The sequence below is a fragment of the Corvus cornix genome, chromosome 11 (genome assembly GCF_000738735.6).
Source record: "Corvus cornix cornix isolate S_Up_H32 chromosome 11, ASM73873v5, whole genome shotgun sequence".
In the NCBI taxonomy this organism is placed as follows: domain Eukaryota; kingdom Metazoa; phylum Chordata; class Aves; order Passeriformes; family Corvidae; genus Corvus; species Corvus cornix.
Window position 1 is genome coordinate 989,493 of NC_046341.1, and position 20,796 is coordinate 1,010,288.

The following is a 20,796-nucleotide window of genomic DNA, read 5'->3' on the forward strand; positions in this document are numbered from 1 at the left end:
TTCCAAATTCCTCCTCTGCCATGCACAGCAGGCCCTGGACAGGCACAGCTGGTACAGCAGCACCCCGCTGCGTGCCTGTGGGCTGATACCAGCGCCAGGAGAGGTGAGGAGTGCTTGGCCATCACTGCTCTCTGGTGAGGAGAACGCTCCCGCTGCTTGTGCACTCACAGCACAACATGGCACTGGGGGGAGACACGGCCAGGACACCCAGCCTTGCAGGGAAGGGGGGTGCTGGACCCACCTCCCCATCTGGCAGGACACGGCAGCTGGGAATTGGGCCCCTGGGGCTGTGCACGGTGGTGCTGGGCTGCCTGGTGCCAGGGGAGCGAGGGGGCCACCAAGCTGGCTCCCTGAGGACTCTGCTCCCCCCACACTGCAGGTGTGGAGCAGCTCCTGGTGCAGGAATGGGGCCCATGGTGCTGCAGCACTCATGGGGACTGCCCTGCCTGGAGGGAAGAGGTGACTCTGATGTTGGGGTATCCCTGAGCACATGATGGTGAGTGGCGGTCCCAGCCACGTGCCCTTAGCCCCTTCTCAGCATGGAGGGGGCTCTTGGTGCCACAGCAGAGGGGCCCATTCTCAGACCCTGTGGGGAGGGAGCCCCTGGAGCCTTCAGCATCCTCGTGGTGTGAGTACAGGGCCAAGGAGGGGCCATGGAATTCCACGCTGGGGGTGCAGACAGCAGAGGCCCCCTCCCTCCTGACTCCCCTCGGGGACAGCCACACATTGGTGCTGGTTAGCCAAAGGGAGCCTGAGGCACTGGCCCTGCTGGCTGCTTGCCCAACCCAGGGCCCACCCTGGGGATGATGCCCACCCTTCCACAGGACACAGGGGCTGGGACATGGCCAGGATGGTGCCCATGAGCTTTGCGTGGCCCCACAGACATCACAGACACAGGGCTGAACACGTCTCTGTTTAATCCCACACCCCGTCCCAGCGAGGTTCCCTCCCTGTCCGACACCGCCAGCGGCATCCCGGAGGGCACAGCAAGCCCTTCCCTGGGGAGCCACTGGCCCCAAACCCGGAGCAGGAACAGTTCATTTCCACGGGCTCAGACCCACTACGGCAGCACCACGATCTTCTTCTCCAGCGTCTGCGGGGGGAACAGGACCCTCCTCATGGCGGTGTCCAGCTCCTCCAGTGCCAGCTGCGCGTGCAGCACCGTCGCGCCGTCGCGCTCGGCCGTCGCCACGTGCTTCAGCAGGCGGTACAGGTCCCGCAGCACGTCCCGCAGCACCTGGGCACGGCGGGCAGGGGCAGCTCAGTGCCCGCCGGCGCCTCGCCCGCACCGCCCCCTCGGCGAGTCCTGGCAGGCGTGGGGCTGCCCCCTCCCCGGCGCCTCGGCCCCCCGTGACTCAGTTTCCCCACACGCCAGCAGCACATTGTGGTGCTCCTTCAGCACAGGGGCACCTGGGCATGCCGGGATCTCGGCTGTGGGGATTCCCGTGGGGAATGGGGCTGTTTCCTCCATGGGAGCTAAGTCCCAACATGCTGTTACTGGGAACTGCGGAGGGAGGCCACGGTGGTGGAAAAACTGGGCATTTCCAAGTCAAATCAGCGATGAACAACTCCCACGGTTCCCAAGAGCTGGCACTGCCCCCGGCATGGCACGGCACTGCCCCCGGCACAGCCCAGCAGCTCAGAGGGACACCCCCACAAAGCCCCCCTTCCCCAGGATCCATTGAGGGAACCCTTTAGTGGGGATGCCCAAACTGGGCATCTCAGTCCCTTGGGGGGCTGTGCCTGCCCCAGGGACAAGCAGGGGGTGACCCACCTCAGTGACCTTCTCACTCAGCCCCCGCAGCAGCAGCACCACCACGTGCACAGCAGCTCTTCGCACCTCAGCCTCGGGGTCTGTCCGGGCTATGGACGTCACACAGCAGGTGACCTGTGGGGACAGGGCAAGGGGGCATCAGCAAGGACTGAGAGATGCACAGGATCCCATCGGAGCAGCCACTGAGGTGCTGGCGATGTCCCAAGAATGAGGATGGGACCCCCATGTCCTGCGGGGCGCGGGCTCCGAGCAGTTCCAGCCAGGGCCGGGTGGCACATGGATGCCTCAGGAAGCTGTGTAACAGTCTGTATAAAAATCAGGCAGAGCCAAAGGAATCTAATTAAATCCCGGCAGTGACAGCCGGGAGAATTAGCAGAGCTCGCACCTTCCCGAAATAGCAGCGTGTGGCTCACTGGCATCACATCAACTGCTGGGATCCACCGGTGCTGAGCGGGAACTGAGGGGAGCAGCCCGAGTGCCAAATCCATGATGTCTCACTCCAGGAGCACCGGGGAGTGAAGCTCTGGCGCCCGTGAGGCACAGACCCATCGGCTCCAGGGCTGTTGGGCTCACCGCACTGGGATCTGAGCTCCAGCAGCTCGGCAGCCCTGTCTCACCCACAGCCTGCAGCCAGGGCGGGTGAGGGCCAGCTCCGTGATACTGATGATACTGATAATGGTAATTACGATAACGGGAGGGTAGCGAGGTGTCATTAAGCGGGAGGTGTCTCTGGCAGGCACCACTTGTGCCCCCAGGTCTCCTCTGGCAGTGACTGCCATGGGTGGAGCAGGCACATAAAAATCAGGGCTAGAATCTCCCTGGTGTTTGCTTCAGGCCCCATGACTTTTATAGTCCACAATATCAGCAATTACCACTCATGTCCTTTATGGAAATGTCCCGTTTCCATATGGAAATGTCCCATTTCCATGTCCTCAGCAGCCCAACCATGTGCTAACAAATGTGCTCCTTAACAAGAGGCCCCATGCTCCCCAGGCAGGCTCAGGGGAAGGATGGAGCTGGTACCTCCTGGATGATGGATCCCAGCTGGAAGCCGAGGTGCTGGCAGAGCTCGCCCAGGTTGGAGAGGCTGCTGGCCCGCAGGGCACTGTCGGGATCCCGGGCACCCCGCAGGAAGGCCCGGATCAGCGGCTCCCGGTGCTGGAACACCATGTCCCCTGCAAGAGAGAGCAGAGCTGTGTGTCACCAGCAGGGAAAGGCCCATCCTTCCTGCCAAAGCCCTGGCTCCTTTGGGAACAGATGCATTGGGCATCTGCCCTGCAACACCACTGAACAGCTGGATGCAACATCTGCAGCGTGGCTTGTGTCCCTTGGAACACACCCCACGGCACAGACCTTGGGGCCCTTTGGCACATCCCAGTCCTCCCATGGGGTCACCCATGGTCCTGCAACCACACCAAGTGTGAATCCCAAATTCCCACATCACCCAGACCCAATCCCCTGCCCCAATTAGCACACAGAAGTGCTGTGGATGCTTGAGCTGCTAATGAGAGCTCAGGCCCATGCTGAGCATCCACAACCATCCCAGGAGTGTGGTCATCCCACAGGAGCTGAGCAGCTCTGTGCCCCACGGCACAGGCACACCTCCTACTGGGCAGGGCCTCAAGGGGTGGAAAGAAAGCTCCAGAAGGCCAGCTGGCCTGTGAGTTCTGTTTTTCCAGCTCTCTCAAGCTCCAGAAGCTCCTCAGACAACGGTGCCCTGCAGCAGATGGAGGCAGTGGGATGGGATGCCCCAGGGTGCGGAGACAGGAATGATCCTTGTGGGCAACGGAAGGTCCCCAACACCCTGCACGTGGGGGCTCAGGGCTGGGGACTGGCACAGGGTGGGGGAGCACAGGGCAGCGCTCTGATGCCAAGGACTTGCTGGGAACGTATCATGCTCTGTGCCTGCATCCCAGGACTTGGAATTACAGCAGTGTGAGCAGTGCAGGGTGATCCGAGCGGGATGCATCCCCTCCAAAGCCAACAGTGCACCAGCCTCTGTGCCAGATGGCTACACTTCCTTTCCCCTCCTAGAAAGGGAAAGCTGCTCCAGTGAGACAGAAAACAGGGATGGGGATGGGGACAGGGCAGGAGGGAGGCATGGCAGTCCCTCGGCAGAGCAGGAGAGCTCAGAATCACAGAGAGCTGTGGAGTGATCCTGAAGCGCTGGGTAAATCCTCGCTCTCAGACACTGAAGCTTTGCAACAGAAACAACTTGGTGCAATTTGTTCTATAAATACGCCGGCGAGCCGGGACGCGCCGGAGCGGCTGCCCGCGGCAGCAGCACCACGGCGAGCGGGGAGAGCACGGGGGAGAGCGTGCCACCACCCCAGGGCAGCTGCCAAGGGAAACCCTGCACTGGGTCAGACACTCGGACATCGCCCGGGGAGGTCCGGGACTGAGGGGCTCTGAGCTGAGACAGTGGGATGCCCTCTCCCCATGCCAGCAGTGAGGATGGATGGTGGCGCAGCTTGGCACTGGTGGGATGCCACAGCTGGCAGAGCCCAGGGATGCCACTGGTGCCAGGGAATGTGGCACAGGACACAGGAGAGTCACAGTCCTGGGGCTCAGGGGGTCTGGGCTTTTCAGGGGCATTCCCAGCCAAGACACACAGCGCCCACCCGGTGACCAGGGACCCCTGCCCGGCTGCCCCAGCACCACAGACACCGGCTGCCACCTCCCTGGCCATTGGAGAGCTCCCACTGAGCACTCCCGCTGGCCAGGCCTCCTCCACGGAGTCAGACAAGGCACTTTAGGACATGTCCCAACAGCAGATGCCGGAAAGGCCTCATCCAGTTTCTACCCCTCAGCCCTGCGTGTCCGGGCGCTTCCCGGCAGTCTCCAAGCCTGGTGCTGCCGACCGAGGGGATGGTGGGCTGCTGGCAGGACCCGGCATCCTGCTCCTGCTGCTGGCAAACCTCGGCCAGCTTCCCTTTGGCTTCCGGATCCTTCCCACCTTCTGACAACAAAAGTCCCCTGTGGGCTTTCCCACAGGGAAAGGGGCTGAGCGGTGCTGTGGCTGCTGGCAGCAGGCAGTGCCATGCCCACGGCCATGGACTCACCCAGCGCCCGGGTGACACGCATCAGCACCTCGCCCAGCTTCATCCTGGTGACAGCGGCTGCAGCGTTCTCCGTGCCCTGCGCCGGGCACTCGTACTGTGCCAGCAGGACAGGCAGAATCCGCTCTGGGTACTCACTGGAGAGCAGGGCAATGCCTGGAGCAGAGAAAAGCTGGAAAATCAGTAATTTAGCAGTTGGCAGCTGGTGTCTGCTCACTGCTGCTGGGTGATGCCCTTTGACACAGTGTGGACTTGGTGCACTGGGGGCAGCTGGGCACTGCAGCCAATGCTTGGGCACAGAGTGGGGTCACTGCTCCCAGTTCCTGGCCATTGGCACATGGTGTCAGCATGTCTCTGTCCCTGCCGGATTTGCCTGGCCCAGACTGGGAGCAGGAGCCAGTGTGCATGCTCTCATGCCCGCTGCATCTTCCAGGGGCTGATGAGAAATCAGATCCCAGACACAGGGATCAGACCCTTCTCCAGCTCCATTGCCCTTCCCTGAACACACCCCAGCCCCTCAACATCTGTCTTGTCGTGAGGGGCCCAAAACTGACCCCAGGATTCCAGGTATGGCGTCCAGTACAGCAGGAATACATCAGTGGAGTCCAGCTCCATGAAACCCAGCGGTGCCACAACCACTGGCAGGGAGCAAGTGGGACTATGGGGACCCGTCTGGCGCGGCCCCTAGCCCCATGCTTGGCACGGCACGGCTCGGCACAGCTCGGCATGGCACAGGTGCTGCTGCCATGGGTGAGTCAGCGCTGCGAGGAACCGCGTCAGGGTTAATCACCGCCGCGGCCGCGCTGCCAAACGTGCGGCAGCTGCAGCGGCGCGTTAATCACCAGGATGGTTCCAGCCTTTGTGCTCCAGCCGCGGGCAAGGACAGACCCGTCCCTCTCAAGACCGTACAGGCAGTGGGAAGCACAGCATAAACTCCTTTCCCAGCTGTTGCCAAAGGTTACCAACCCAACGGCAGCGGTGCCAGCATCGCTGTGGGCCAAGGGAATGGCACCTCCCTTGCACGGAACCCAGGGGACCGTGACCGTCTGTTGTCACACAGGACATGCCCATCACCCCAGGGCAGAAGCACCTGCCTGCAGATCCCAGGGGCAGCCTGGTGCCGTGGGGCTGTGCCGAGCGTGCCGGAGCAAGCACTGACCTGAGGGTTTCCTGGGAAGCAGTGTGAGTACTCAGGAACTGCCACCACGGCAGAGCCCTGAGGGAGCACCAGCGGGTCCCCCTGGTCCTGCTCCTCTGCCAGCCTCAGCTGAACAGACCCCTCAGTGCGTGCCAGGCCAAAACTGCAGCCCCAGCTGGTGACACAGACCTGGCATAGGGATGGTGACCAGCTCCAGGGAGTAAGAATAACTGGGGGATGAAGTTTCCAGCTTCAGGAACTTGGCATGGAGCCCACGTGTGGCCCCAGACTTGATGGAACAGCACAAAGCCACAATCTGGGAGGGCAGGAGATGCCGAGCCCTCGGCCTGGCCATGGCTCTGCTGCTCTTCACTCCCACTTCCCAGAGCCCCCCCAGAACAAAACCTTCCCTGACAAAGTGCTGGCACTCATCCTGACAGGCACGGCTCACCTTGGATGGCTGAGAGGTAAACGAAGGCGTCCTCGTGCTGCACGTTCTCCAGGAACACCTGGAAGGAAGGGAAGTGCCATCAGCAGTGACCCTGGGCTGGGCCAGCAAGGCCAGAGGGCTCTGATAATTACAACCATCTCCAACCTGATGGCACATTCAGTCCCAGCTCTGCTGGGACAGGGCATGGGATGGGGGACACAGCAGGAGACAGGGACCAAGGCAAGGGACAAGGACCACAGCAGAAGCCTGGTACCTGCAGCAGCTTCTCCTGAAGCCGAAGTGCCTCGGGATCCCGCTGGGTGACCAGGCTGGCGAGATGGCGCAGGGCAGCTGCCCGGCTGGGGGGCTGGGGGTCATAGGCTGACACCAGCAGCTCCTGGAGCCCAGCCGGGGCCGGGCCGTCGGCACATGGGGCTGGAGAGGCACTGGGCTCATGGCGTGTGCTCTGCTCTCCGCTCCTCTCCCTGTGAGCCGAGGGGCTGCCGTGTCCGTGCCGTGGCGATGGGGGGCTGGGGGCTCTGCTGGGAACGGCAGCAGGGCTCGGTGCTCCATGCCAGGCTTCCTGCCCAGCACGTCATCGGCAGCGGTGCCCACCGCGCTGGGGGAACAGGCGCCGTGGGTGCAGATGGCGATGCGCAGGTCCGAGGCCAGCTCCTGGGTGAGGGGCTCGGGGTAGGTGCGGGACAGCTCCTCCAGCAACGGCACCAGGCGCTTCAGCACCACGAAATCGCTGGATTGGAGCTGCGGAGGGAGAAGAGCAGCGCTGGCACCAATGTTAACGAGGGTTCACTCCCTGGCATGCTCCCAGGAGGGTGGGCGGGCATGGGGGTGAGGAGCCCCAGAGCCCATGTGTAGCCCCATCCCCAGCCCATGAGCCGGGCTCTGGGCACCACGAGCTCCTCTCATCCCAGCGCCAATCCCAGCCCTGGCAGCTCTGGCAGGACAGGAGAAGGTGGGAAGGGCATGAACCTGAAAAACAGCGGTGTCCGTGCATGGGGGCCAGGCCAGGGACATCCCTCCCACCAGCACTGTGCCAGACTTGCCACCAGTCCTGCCTGGAAGGACGCTCCTGGCACGGCAGCCACAACCTGTCCTGAGCTCAAGGAGCTCCTGCCGTAACCTGGATTTAACTACTAAAATTTGGGATGTGAGGCCTGAAAAAGGGTGCTTTAGCAGAGATTTTGGATGATTGTGTAAAACCCCTCGCCTGCTAAAACCCAAACAGTTCTGCAGCTGCTTCCAAAACCTTTCACATTCCATTTTCCAAATTATGTCACTCCCATTAACGCAGAAGTGGGAGCAGGAGCTCGCCTGGGAGGGGCCCATTGCAGCCGCAAGGCTCTGGCTTTAACTTCTCTTCAACTACAGTTCTTTTCCCAGTGTTAGAAATTTAGCAATAAGAAACAATAAATGATCTTTTTCCATTAACAGCTGGATTTTCCTTAGGGCAAATCCAGGGATGAAGCAACCCCAGCAGCTCAGTGATGGCAGCGCATTAATGGATGTGCCATTGCTCGCCATGGCAGTCCCACTGACACCCGAGTGACACAGAGCTCATATCTCTATAGGTATTAGGAGGTAAGCGAGAGATATAAATAACAATATAAATATGTATAAAATGTAAATATAAAAATGTAAGAGGATTTTCAAGGGTACAGCCCACATGGGAAGTTCACAATGCTCCAGAGCCTGTGACCGTATGGGGATGCAGAGGGTGCAGTGCTGGCATTTAAAGATGCTGTACGTGACTGTGCTCCTCTGTCAGTGCCTTTTTGGAAGAGATTATAAATTAGTTAATTGGGCTCTTCGGGGTGCCCTGCTCAGATTGAATCCTTGGTCAACACCCCAGCACCACCCCAAGGAAAACATTTATATATAACTCTCTAGATAACTACTTACAGCTTGTGACCGAGCAGGGACCCTGAGCCAGGGCACCCAGCTGTGCTGCAGCACCCTCGACTGGGCATGGCACTGCCCGGCCCCCCGCCCCACACCCACCGAACCCCTGGCTTCCCCCCTCACCTGGACGGCCCCGCCGAGCAGGGCGGCCACGAGCCCCATGGCCATGGCGAGGGTCTGCGCCTCGGCCGCTGCGCCGGGGCCCTGCGCAGGGTGGGCACAGGCCCGGTGCAGCACGGCCGCCACGAACTCCTGCACCTGCCAAGGGAACGGCCGTCAGCAGCAGGGACACCCCGGGCCACCTCCTCTGCAGCCTCTGTGCCCAGCTGAGTGTCCCCAGCCCACGCAGCTCTCCAGCACAATCCCACACAAGCTCAGGGAGCGTTCGGACAATGCTCTCAGGGATGCACGGGGGGGGATTGTTGGGCTGTGCTGTGCAGGGCCAGGGGTTGGACTCGATGATCCCCATGGGTCCCTTCTAATTCAGAATATTCTGTGATTCTGTAATTCTGTGAAACTCTTCCCATTTTCCTCTTGTTGCCACTACCCTGATCCCAGTGTGGGGTCAGCCAAGTCACATCCACAACTGGGACAAGGTCATGGTTAAACTGGTGGGGTCTCTCAGCAGCAGAAGACCCCGTGGGGCTGCAGGAACAGAGGGATCCCAGCTCCATCTCTGCCTCCTGCCTGGCTCCACCATGGGATGGAAGCTGGGAAGGCAACTGGGATAGTCCCAAAGGGAAGCTCAAGGTAGTGGCAACAAAGGTCTGTATGGAATTGCCCTAGGAAAAGGCTTGGGAATTCCAGAGCCAAGGAGCTCCAGCCCCTGTCCACAATTCTCCATACCAGCCTCCCCCTTATCCTGCACAGCTGACACTCCATCCGGGCTGTTTCCCATGTTTTCACTTACTCTGTGATTTTTCCCACAATATTTTTATTCCACAAGCCTGTAACAATCCTGCCTGGTTGGCGCTGGCCTTCTCCACACTTGGCACCAACACTTTTGATCCCACAGGCTTCCTGCCTTCCTAACATATCTTGAAATGAGGGAGTTGATGTTCTCCATGCCTTATCTTCTCCCAGACAAGCCTGGGAAGGGTTTGGATCAGGGTCATTCCTACCTAATAGGTGTGTTGCAAAAAAAGAGGAACTACTGTGTTCCTACTTCAGAAAACAAAGTACGAGGGCAACAAGGCCCTACTGCACCAAATCCCAAACTTCCACCCCCAGGGCACTGGGTGCAGGCAGCATTTCCTCCTCAGCTGCCAGCTTCCTTAAGCACATCCCTTAAGCAAGGAGGGAGGCTGTGGAAAAAGCCTTTGGAAAAGGCTGCATAAAAGGCTCAGGTACCTGCTGGGATAATTATTCCAGAGAAGAAATTCCATCAAACAGCAAGTAAGTAAAAAAAATCGGAATATTTGCTTTCACAACACAGTGACACGCAAGCTGGAAGGACTGAAGTTATATTTAATGTAAGAAAAAAAAAGGGAAATCGTGAATAAATAATAGTAGATGGCAACTGAGAAAAATTAAAACTTAAAAAAATAATCTGGAAAAAAAAACATTTTAAAGTGGGAGGGAAAAAAATTGTAAAATAAAACACACTGGGGCACAGTTGTGTCTCAGGCAGGAGGAGAGAATCCTTGGTGCAGTGAGGAAATCAAGCTGACCTTGGTTATGGAGGAGAATATGTAAATAAAACAAATGTGCAGTTGGGGGGGGCCACAGTGGCTGCTGCTCCTGGGCTCCAGCTTTGGAAGGATGGATCCCACTTGCTCCCACCCCATTAGGGCCCCCCCAAACGCCCCAGAGAACCCCACACTGCAGAACCTGCTCAAAGCCTGTCCCTGTCCCAGCCCAGGGCCTCCCTGAAACACAACCCCAGGCAGGAGGATAATGGATTTTTTGTCTGGATTTCTTTGGTGGTGGATTTTAATCCCAGACTCCTGGCTGGACCCTGAAAACTGGCAAAACCCTTCCCCATTTCCCACCCCGACTCTCCGGCCCTGGTGGGTGGGTGTGATGGGGAGGCAGGTGGGGACAAAGCGCCGCTGGCTGTGTCCCCTCTGCTGCTGAGCACACAAAGGCTCCTTTGTCCCAAAGGAAACGTGAGGAAACCTGCCTGAGCCGTGACCGCCCCTGCCCACGGCGGCATTGAGAACTGGCATAGCTGGGGCACTGGGGGAAAAACAGCAATAAAAAACAGGATGAGGAAGTTAAAAGACATCGGATCTGCAAAGGATCTGCAGGGGATCCACACGGGAATGGCATGCTGCCCTTGGTGTCCAGATGGCTTCCTGACCAGCACATCCAGGGAGGGGAAAGATTTTAACAATCCTTTTTGGGACGAGGGTCAAATGGCCTTTGAAATTACCATATTTAATAAATTTGGCACTGCCCATTCACGAATGTAGGAGCACAGTTATGCCAACCAGGTTGCTCCCATCCAACCTGGCCTTGGACACTTCCAGGGATGGCACAGCCACAGCTTCTCTGGGCACCCTGTGCCAGGTCTCACCACTGTGACAGGTAGGAATTTCTTCACCATATCCCATCTAACCCTGCCCTCTGGCACTGGGAAGCCATTCCCCCTTATCCTAGCACTCCAGACCCTTGTACAAAGTCCCTCTCCAGTTCTCTTGGAGCTCCTTTAGGCACTGGAAGTTTCTCTAAGGTCACTCTGGACCCTTCTCTTCCCCAGGCTGAGCAATCCCAACTCCTTCAGCCTCTCCTCCTCTAAGTGTTCAGCCGATCCCCCTGGGCTTTGCCACGACCAACCTGCACAATGTCAGTGAACACGGTGTCGGAGATGCCCTCGCACAGCGCAGCCACGAGCTGCAGGACCAGCAGCTTCCTCCCCTGCCTGGCCTGGTACTGCTCCAGCTCCAGCAAACTCCCTCCAGGCTCCACAGCCGGGTTTGGAGCCGCCTCGTCCTCTGCCGCCACCTGAGTCAGCTCCTGCCGGGAAGGGAGCACAGGGCATGGAGGGGCAGCGGTTAAACATGGGGAACCAGTGCCAGGAATGCCAGGTGACTCCTCACACCACCACCACCTTCCAGTCCGTAGATGAAGGTCTCCGAGAGCTGTCCACAGCCCCTGGGTGTCCCATACCCATCTCCTCCTGTGACTGTGGGCTGGGGGCACAAAATCCCAGTCCAGCCCAGGCCTAGAGGGATCTATGGGGGGATCCAAGTGGGATCAAAGGAAGCAGGTACGGGGCCCCTCTTCTACAGCCAAGGAAGCAACAGGGATTATTCCCAGCCTCCAACACACTTCAGACGTTCCTGTTGTTAAAACCGGCTGGGGCGGGGATGAGGATGAGGGTTAACCCCTTCAGGGACAGGGCTGCTCCCCCTCCTTGGCTTCCCACCCAGCACAGGGCTGCTCCAGCATGTGCTGTACCGCGGGACACGCAGGGGGTTGATCCTTCTTTTGCCTTCTGCTTGTCCAGGGAACCCCTTCCTGCAGGTATGCCCCAACCAGGAACTGGCTGCCCTCACCTTCAGGCAGTGGATGAAGAAGTCTCCAGCCAGACCACTCTTCTGGCAGTGGGACAGGAGTTCCACCAAGCTTTCCACATGGCACTGCTCCGAGGAGATCTTCTGATACAGGGCCTCATCTTCATCACTGGAACAGTCACTGTGTCACCAACACAAACACACCCAGAACTCCCTGACCCCCAGACTCCAGGGCATGGTGAAATCCCAGTCTGCATTTCCCTGGAACCCTTTCTTCCCAGCACTTCCCAGCAGAGCCTGGAGGCAGCTGAGCCAAACATTGCCCAGGTAATTTGGGCTCTGTTTATTAACTAACCTGCACTCATTAACAGAAACCATGAGCCCAAAACATACATTTCATCCAGCCATCCCATAAACAACAGGAGTAGTGCTGGCTAAGTTAGGCAGTGGTCAGAGCCGTGGCAGCAGGGGCATGGGCAGAGCCAGGGCCATTATGGAACAAGTTTAAAGTATTCCCAGTTTAAGCAAGGCAGAGCTGCTTCTAACTGTGGCCTTCCAGTACCTAAAGAGAGTTAATAAAAAGGGCCTGGAGTGACAGGGGGGAACGGCTTCCCACTGCCAGAGGGAAGGGTTAGATGGGATATTGGGAAAGAATTCTCCCCTGTGAGGGTGGGGAGGCCCTGGCACAGGGTGCCCAGAGCGGCTGTGGCTGTGCCATCCTTAGAAGTGTCCAAGGCCAGGTTGGATGGGGCTTGGAGCAACCTGGGATAGTGGAAGGTGTCCCTGCCCATGGGAGCAGCTGGAACAAGATGAGCTTTAAGGTCCTTTCCAACCCAAACCAGCCTGTAATTCTAACTCAGGTCATGAATAGCTTGAAAAGAAGCCAAACAAACGTATTTGTGGGGATTTTGCTGCAGGTGCTCCCAGCACACCCCTGGGCACAGCTGTGCCTCTGCCTGCCCCACAGTGCTGCCCTGAGCCCTCCTGCCAGCTCACAGCCCCTCTCTTTAAACCCAAGCTCCTGCTGCCGGATGTCCCAGGCTGCATGGCTGGAGACTAAAGGCTGCAGTTAATTCCCAGCATGGCCAGCTCTGCCTCTACTTCGAGACCATCTGCCCGCGCCAGAGGAGCTCCGTGGCTGCTCCACGGCGCTGGCACTGCCACAGTCTGTGCTGTGACTGTGCCACCTGTGCCCGAGGGACTCCACTCACTGTGTCACCAGACAGGCTTGGGCTGGAGGTTGGAAGTTGAATTTGGAGGGTGTTGAGATTGGAAATGCCCATCCCATTCCCAGACACTGCACAGGCAGGGCTTAGTAGACAGGGAAAGCAGGCAGGGAGTGCACACCAACGCTCAGGTGGAGAGTGATGCTTTCTGGGGCTGGAAGTCAGAGCTCTGTGCCATGTCCAGGGAACCTGGGGGCTCTGTGGGTTGTGTGGAAGCATCACCTGCCTGAGCTCGAGGGGATGAGACCCTGGTGGGATGGCACTGGCAGCCCCCTGCTTGCCCAGGCTCTCTCTGGCAGGCTTCCTTGGAAAGCCCTGGGTGCTGAGTGACCCAGGGGACTGTCCCACAGCACTCACCTGATGGTTTCCTCCATCACAATGGTAGCACCGCCCTCGCTGCCCACACGGAGCTGGCACCGCGGGTGAAGGGTGGGCACGTGGCTGCTCAGCCCGGCCAGGCCTTCCAGCACAGCCAGGGACTGCTCCCACCCTGCCTTCTCCAGGAACCACAGCAGGATGTCCTGGCACGGGGAGCTACCAAGGAGAAAGGAGCCGGTGGTGACATTGCTCTGCCCACTGCACCTTCCCTGTGATGTGGTTTGGGATGAGGGACATGACTGGAGCACTCCGGCGCAGCCATGGGCTCTCCTTGGGATGCTCCAGCTCCTGGCTCTGGCAGCTGAAAGCATTTGTGCCTGTTTCTAAGGGGATCAGCAGCACATCCTGCCCTTCTGGCATTCCCAGATGGAAGGATTTGGGTCCCTCCACACTTCAGGCTGGCAGAGAAAGGAGCGCTGTGAACACCCCTGGCACGCCCTGCCTGTGCCTCACACCGAGGTGACAAGGGCTGGTGGCAGTGCCAAGGGAGAGGAGGAAGGAGATGGGAGCACTGAGGTGGCATGGGGAGGGAGCCCTGCCAAGGGAAGAAGCAGGTTAATGAGGTGAAGCAGCCGCGCTGCGCTGTGCCGTGCCAGGGGTCTGGAAACCCGAACACTTCCAGGCAGCTGCCGGTTCAGTCATCCCTGCCAAATTCCTTAGCAAAGGAAGCAGTGACTCGGCATGAACTTGGCGCGTTCCACCAACTTGTCACGGCACTCACTGTTCTTAGAAGTGATTAACGATGCCTTTAGTAACAGCAGAGGCCATGTCTACACACACCTTTTAGGGAAAGCCTCCACACGCCAGGATCACTAGAGCACAGAGTAACCCCACCAGGAATGGTTTTACCAGGGAAAGCCTGGCGGGAGCAAGGAGAGAGGACAGCCAGCACCTGGCCACCCCTGTCCCTGCCACAGCTGGCACATGTGGTGCTTCCCACTGTACAGCAGTCATGGGGAGCTGGGCATGGTATGGGTATCAGCTGCCAGGAGGCAGGTCCTGATTGTACCAGAGGAGAGTGATCCCAGATTGGAGAATGATCCTGTACTTCCAAGAGGCAGGGCTTGAACTGTTTTCCCAGTTTTTATGCTATTTGTAGAGCCCTCCAGCCAGTTTCCAGCATTGCTACATCCATCCATGGACAATCACAATCCCTGCTCTAGGCAGAGCCACTCTGTGCTCCCGAGGGCATGCTCACTCCTACAAGGAACATTCTGGCTCCAGGGAACACAAAAACTAACATGAGAATGGCTTCCTCAGGCACAGGGCTGCCAGTGAGCCCTGCCTGTGGTTACTGCCTGCTTGGAACGAGAGTGCTTTGGGATGAGAACATGGATCTCTGCTCCTGCCTGTGCCCTGAGCGTGGCTGTGGGAGGTGGGCAGAGCCCAGCAGATGAAACCCCAGCAGAAGCCGAGTACAAATCCTCCCTTACCGTAAGTATGACACATTCTGCTTGGCGAAGGAATAGAGGGAGAAAACCACTCCCAGGACTGACTGCAAGGATCCCAGGAGCAGGCTCGAGCTGTCATTCCCAACCACATACACCTACGGAGAGAAGGGCACAGGGAGGGGAGTCAAACACCTGCGTGGGGCTGAGGGGAGTTCAGGAACACGTCTGTGCACAGGGCACCTATCAGGGAGGATGGTGGAGGGTTCTCAGCCTTTTCCTTCAGTCTGGAGGCTGTCTGCCCTGATTATGCCATATTCCTTATTAAAACCTGCCTTCAGCACCATCCTTCTCCAAGAATTTGCTTAACCACAGCAGGGCTCCAAGCTACAGGAAGGTTGCAGCCAGCTATTTGGGAAGTCTGCAGCTTAGGGGTAAGGTCCTGCCTTACCCAGGGATGCAACAGGCCCTCTGGAATGAGCAAATCTTCATTGAATTACAGCAAATCTCAAACACAGAGATCAGTCACTAGCAGGGCAGCTGGGCTGGTGGGTGCTGAGCTGAGGCACTGGGCTGCACAGGGTCTGGGGGGACTGCAGGAGCTCTGGGGATGTTGTAGAGGCTCTGGGGGGGGTTATAGGGGCTTGGGGGTGATTGCAGAGCCTTGCTCCTCTTCTCCACCTCAACCAGCACCCTCCCAAGAGGCTGAGAGATGCCCCCATAGGGCCCTGCCCTGCCCCATTGATGCACACAGACCTGTTTCCCTGTGCTAATCCCCACGGAGCCATTCCTCCTCCCCAGATCCTTGTGTACACAAAGCCTCCCAATGAAGCCCCAAGGATGGTTTCTCACAAAGCATCAAATGACACTTGCTAGGCAAGAAACACCCCCAAACCTGGGGTCCCCTCACTAATCTGCCTGCTGTCAGGCCCCCAGTGCTCTGCCATTAAGGAGGGACCCACCCCAACCCCCCCAGCACTGCTCTGGGAGGGAGCAGCCCTCCAGACCGGTCTCTGCCTGCCAGCCAGTTACAACAGATCATTACAGGGAAAATAGACAACAATCCCAGGATTTAAGAGCTTAGCCTGCCTCGGGGCATGCCAGGAAGCAAGTCACCAGCTTCTGAAATTTGAGTTCCTGGACTGGAGATGTCCTTCTGGGTTGGAACGTGCAGCAGGAAGCTGCTGGAGCCTGCAGCGTGGCATGGGGGATACTGGAGGGAATGGTAGGAAATGGAGTTATGAGGGGAGGTGTCACAGGAGAGACCTCCACAAAAAGCCCTCATCCTTCACAGGAAGCACAAGGATGGACGCCACCAATCCCCCAAATTCCAGAACCAAGGACACCTCAGAGCTCCTTACAGTGTCTAAAGGGGCTCCAAGAGAGCTGGAGAGGGACTTTGGACAAGGGCCTGGAGTGACAGGACAAGGGGCAATAACTTCCAACTGCCAGAGGGTGGGCTAAATGGGATACTGGGAAGGAATCCTTCCCTGTGAGGGTGGAGAGGCCCTGGCACAGCCCATGTGGAGGCTGGGGTACTCCTGCAGATGAAAATGAGATGACTGAGCATGACTGCAGGAGACACATTGGTTTGTGTGGCCCAACACACACTGAACTGCTCACCAGGTCTCAAACCAGCTCCTTTTCTCACCCAAAGCAGACACGGTACCTTGAGCACATCTTCCACACAGCTGCCCAGCTCTGCCTCTGGCACCAGCACGGCCCCTGCTGCCAAATCCTCCAGTGCCAGCTCTGAAAGCAAAGGGCAGAGACATGAGCCCCCAAAACAGCCCAGAGCCCCCAGCAGCAGAACTGCCCCACCCTTCCCTGCACCCAAAAGCACTTCCACAGCTCCCTTCCCTCCCCATGGGAACAGACCAGCCCTCATTAGCTGTGCTAATTGTCCTGCAATGCTGTAAACCCCCAAGGACACATGGAAATCAAGGCAGACCACAACTCCATGATGGATGATTCCCCAGAGAGCTGCTGGTCAGCGTGGGGAACTGACGGCTTCCATCTGGAAGCCCAGAACAAGGGTGTCAGACTGGGAGAGGCTCCCAAGGAGAACAGGGCAGAGCCAAACTGCTCAGCTCCCACGCTACAGTAGTAGCAAATGTGGTGTACCCAGACAAACTGACAGGGTCAGCACAGAGAGCTGGGCTCCCACACTCCATGGCCTGGCTGCTGGCCTGAGGAAATTCAGATGGAATGACAAAAACCAGTGAGGAGAGAAACCAGACCCTTCCCCAGTCCGGGTACCTGCGGCCTCGGAGCAGCGGCGGAGCGGTGCCAGCAGGGGCTGGAGCAGGTGCCTCTCTGCCAGCTGTGGCTGCTCCCTGGCCATGGTGAGCAGCGTGGTGGTGGCCACACGCTGGAACTGCCGCGCTGCCACTTTGTCCTGGATGTGCAGCAAGTCCAGAACCTGCAAGGAAAGTCCACGATAAAGGAACAAGGATCAGCACCCCCTCAGAGGGGGCAGCCTGGCTCCTCGCAGCAACCAAGGAGCAGCCAATGTGCTGCTTTGCTGGGCATCTGGCATGATATTCCATATGTGGAAGAGCCAGTGTCCTTCCCACGCAGGCAGGATGCCTTTCTGGGCTCAAACCAGGAGCTTGCACCACTCCCAGAGCCAAAGGCTGGAAGCAAGGGCTACACAGAGAGTTCTGTGTAGCACAGTGCCAAGCACCTCGTGTGATCAGACAACATCATCCAGCATTTCAATAAAACATGGAAAATTCAACAGCAGAAATGTTCTACTGCCAAAAGAACACGTCCATGTTGTGCTGGCTTGAACGAGGCCACACTCAAGCAAAATCAACAGCCTCAGCACTCTCCAAGCCGCACTCCCCAGCAGAGGGGACAAAGGACTTACCTGGGGGCACACCTGTCTGTAGTAGTCCTCGAGGGACAGGCACTGCTGTGGGCAGGCAGCCAGGATCTTCCCAACTGCATCGCACTTCCTCCAGTCCAAAGCTGCTGCTTCAGTGCCAGCACCACCTACAACAGCAGCAGAAATCCCAGGTCAGCTCCAACCCATGGCTAGCTCTGGCTGAAGCCAGGTGTTCCTAGCCAAAAATCAGATTTTGAGCTTTTATTGCTCTTGTTAAACTTTCAGGAGACACCTGAACTTAAGGATCGAAAGGGGAAAATTGCTGTGCAAGAGCTCTGATAATGGAAAATAACTCCTACAGCCAGGTGGGTGAGCCAAAAGGTGGGGAGAGGTTGTGCTTGGATGGTTGGAGTTGGCCAGATGAGATTTTGGCACTAAAAACTGTGGGATTCAGCTTTTGGAGACCAACAGCTTCCCTTCCTGGCAGGACATAGTGAGGAGGGGATGGGATGGGTCTCACTGTCCCTACAGTTCTCACAGCCCAGTGCCCAGCATGGCTCCCACTGCACTGGCACTGGGACAGGGCATTCCCCGGGACTGGTCCCACTCAGGACACACACGAGGTGTGACTCCATTGAGGCACAAACAGGGTAAGTGGGGTTAGAGTCTTTCAGTGTGGCCCTCAAACATAAGTGTATCCCAAATTAGAGCAGTTTGGGAGCTCAGCACAGTCAGGGGCAAAGTCTGTTCATCACCATGTCACCTCACACCAGCACAAGCCAATTCCTACATCCAGCTCTTGTGGCTCTGCTCTTCTGGGCCTCTCATGGGATGAACCATCTCAAGACACCTCTGAATCTGTGATCCTGGGGCCCAGAGCCCTCCACTCACCGTCTGTGCCCTCCAAGACACCCCGAACCACGGCCTGCACCCCGCCGGGCCTCAGCAGCCTCTCGGAGAGCAGGTGCCCGCAGAGCCGCCGCAGCCAGGCTGGAGCTGCCCCGGCACTCGGAGACCTCTGGAGGGGAGCAAAGGAGCAGGGTAAGGAGCGTATTTGCACACACCTGTGCCAACCCACCTCTGGGCAAACAGCCCATGCTCTGACAGAGAGCACAGGACACAGACAGGCTTTGAATTGCTGCTTCATCCAGCGGCACAAAGCAAATCAGGAATTAATGAGAGAGGTCAGCCCTTGAGTGCTTAGCATGCTATTCCATCTCTGGAAGTGTCCAAGGCCAGGTTGGATGGGGCTTGGAGAAACCTGGGATAGTGGAAGGTGTCCCTGCCCATGACAGGGAGATGAACTTTGAGTTCCCTTCCAGTCCAAGCTATTCTGGGATTCTGTGATTCTATTAAGGGCATTATCCAATAGGGACTTTCCTAAAACAACACTCAAGAGATTCTCCATCTCCTCCTCCCCAGGAGGCTTTGGAACAGCCCCAGAGAGCAGCAGGTGCCCTGTGTCATACCCTGAGTGGAAGGGTGAGGTCTGGAGGAGCAGAGGCTGTGCTTGGCCGGGCACGGAGGATGTGGATGCCAAGCCAAGGTGGCACGTGCGGCGATGACAGTCCCTGACACACCCACACCCCGCTCCTGCACAGCACGGCTGGAATGACACACACCCAGCAGCCTCGCCAGCGCTCGGGGACTGGTTTTTAAGGTGTAAGAACATTTCCAGGAGAGCAGCACCCTCGGAGTGTGGGAACCACGGGGGTACGGAGCCCGATAGCCCCGTGCCGGGGATGGCCCCGGGTACCTGCTTGGGCTGTCCCTGCAGGACGAGCAGCTCCTGCACCGCCAGCGGCTGGTAAACACGGTCCAGGATGTCCCTCAGGGCTTCCCGGCACCGCGCTCGCTCCGCTTCCGAGACACCCTGGAACAAAACACACCAGGGCTGTTGAGAAGAGAACAGCTTGGCTGGGCACTAAAGCCCCCGGGACCCGCCGGTGTCCTGCGGCGCCTCGCCGGGCTCCGTGCCTCCCGTCCTTCCTCTCACGTGGGGAACGGCGGGCAGGACACGGGCGGGACCGCCTGGGGAGCGGGCTGGGGCTCGGCTGGGTACTCACACCACCACCGGGGAGCGGGGACAAGAGGTGCGAGTGTCGCACGGACCTGGCAGAGGGTGGCGGGGCCGTGTCCCAGCACGCAGAGCCCGGCGACGAGCAGACGGAGGTGCCGGGCGAGCAGCGGAGCGCCCAGGGCCGGCAGCCGGGCCAGCTCGACCAGCGCGGCCACGGCGGCCAACAGCCGGGCCCCGCGGGTGCCGGGCGGCGGCCCCAGCCCCGGCCCCGGCCCGAGCCCCGGCCCGAGCCCCGGCGGCAGGTGCGGCAGCAGCCCCAGCCCCACGGCGGCCCGCAGCGCCCGCCGCAGCGCCCGCTCCTGCCCCACGCTCAGCGTGTCGGCGCCGGGCGGCGGCGGCGCCCCGGGGGCGGCGGGGGCTGCGGGGGTGGCGGCGAGCGCGGCCAGGCGCTCCTTGAGGCACAGCAGCAGCGCCAGCAGCCCGCAGGCCGCCGCCCAGCCCGGCTCCGTGCCCGCCACCCCGGCCGCCAGCGCGGGCGCCCGGGACAGCACGGCCGCCCGGAGCTCGAGCAGCGCGGCCCAGCCCGCTGCCCGCGACAGCCGCTCCTCCAGCGCCGCCGCGTTCCTACGCAGCGTCTCCGGGCACAGGGCGGGCTCCGGGACGGACTTGGTAGCGCTGTCGCCGTGACTGGGCGGCCCCAGCAGCAGCTCCAGCGCCTCCACCACACGGCCCGGCTCCGGCTCCGCCGGCGCTTCGCCCGCCATGTTGGGACTGCTGTCAGTGAGCGCCGCCATCTTGGGGAGGTCAGGGAAGGGGCGGGGCGGCCGGCCGCCGCCATAGTGGGGAGGTCGCTTGAGGGGAGGGGCCGCGCTTCCTGCCGCCATCTTGGGGAGGTCGGGAAGGGGAGGAGAAACCGCCCGGAGAGCTGGGACGGGACTTGGGACGAGGGATGGAGCGACAGGACAGGGAAACGGCTTCCCAGTGCCACAGGACAGGGGTCGATGGGATACTGGGAAGGAATCCTTCTCACTTGAGAGTGATGCGGTCCTGGCACTTGCCCAGAGTGGCTGCCCCATCCCTGGCAGTGTCCAAGGCCAGGTTGGACGGGGCTTGGAGCAGCCTGGGATGGTGGAAGGTGTCCTTGTCCATGCAGAGGAGGGGATTTGGATGATGCT

General features: G+C 59.3%; 1 protein-coding gene across 1 annotated transcript; it reads right to left on the reverse strand.

Moving 5' to 3' along the window:
* Positions 1-900: 900 nt before the first annotated feature.
* Positions 901-20,408, reverse strand: TANGO6 (transport and golgi organization 6 homolog). The gene is given in 18 exon segments (XM_039558367.1): positions 901-1,237; positions 1,775-1,888; positions 2,798-2,949; positions 4,837-4,989; positions 6,423-6,480; positions 6,676-6,929; positions 6,932-7,163; positions 8,445-8,579; positions 11,100-11,279; positions 11,822-11,948; positions 13,363-13,539; positions 14,817-14,929; positions 16,441-16,523; positions 17,031-17,193; positions 17,644-17,768; positions 18,493-18,619; positions 19,358-19,474; positions 19,714-20,408. Coding segments are annotated over 18 exon segments (3,159 nt in total). The 5' UTR covers positions 20,386-20,408; the 3' UTR covers positions 901-1,060.
* Positions 20,409-20,796: the final 388 nt, after the last annotated feature.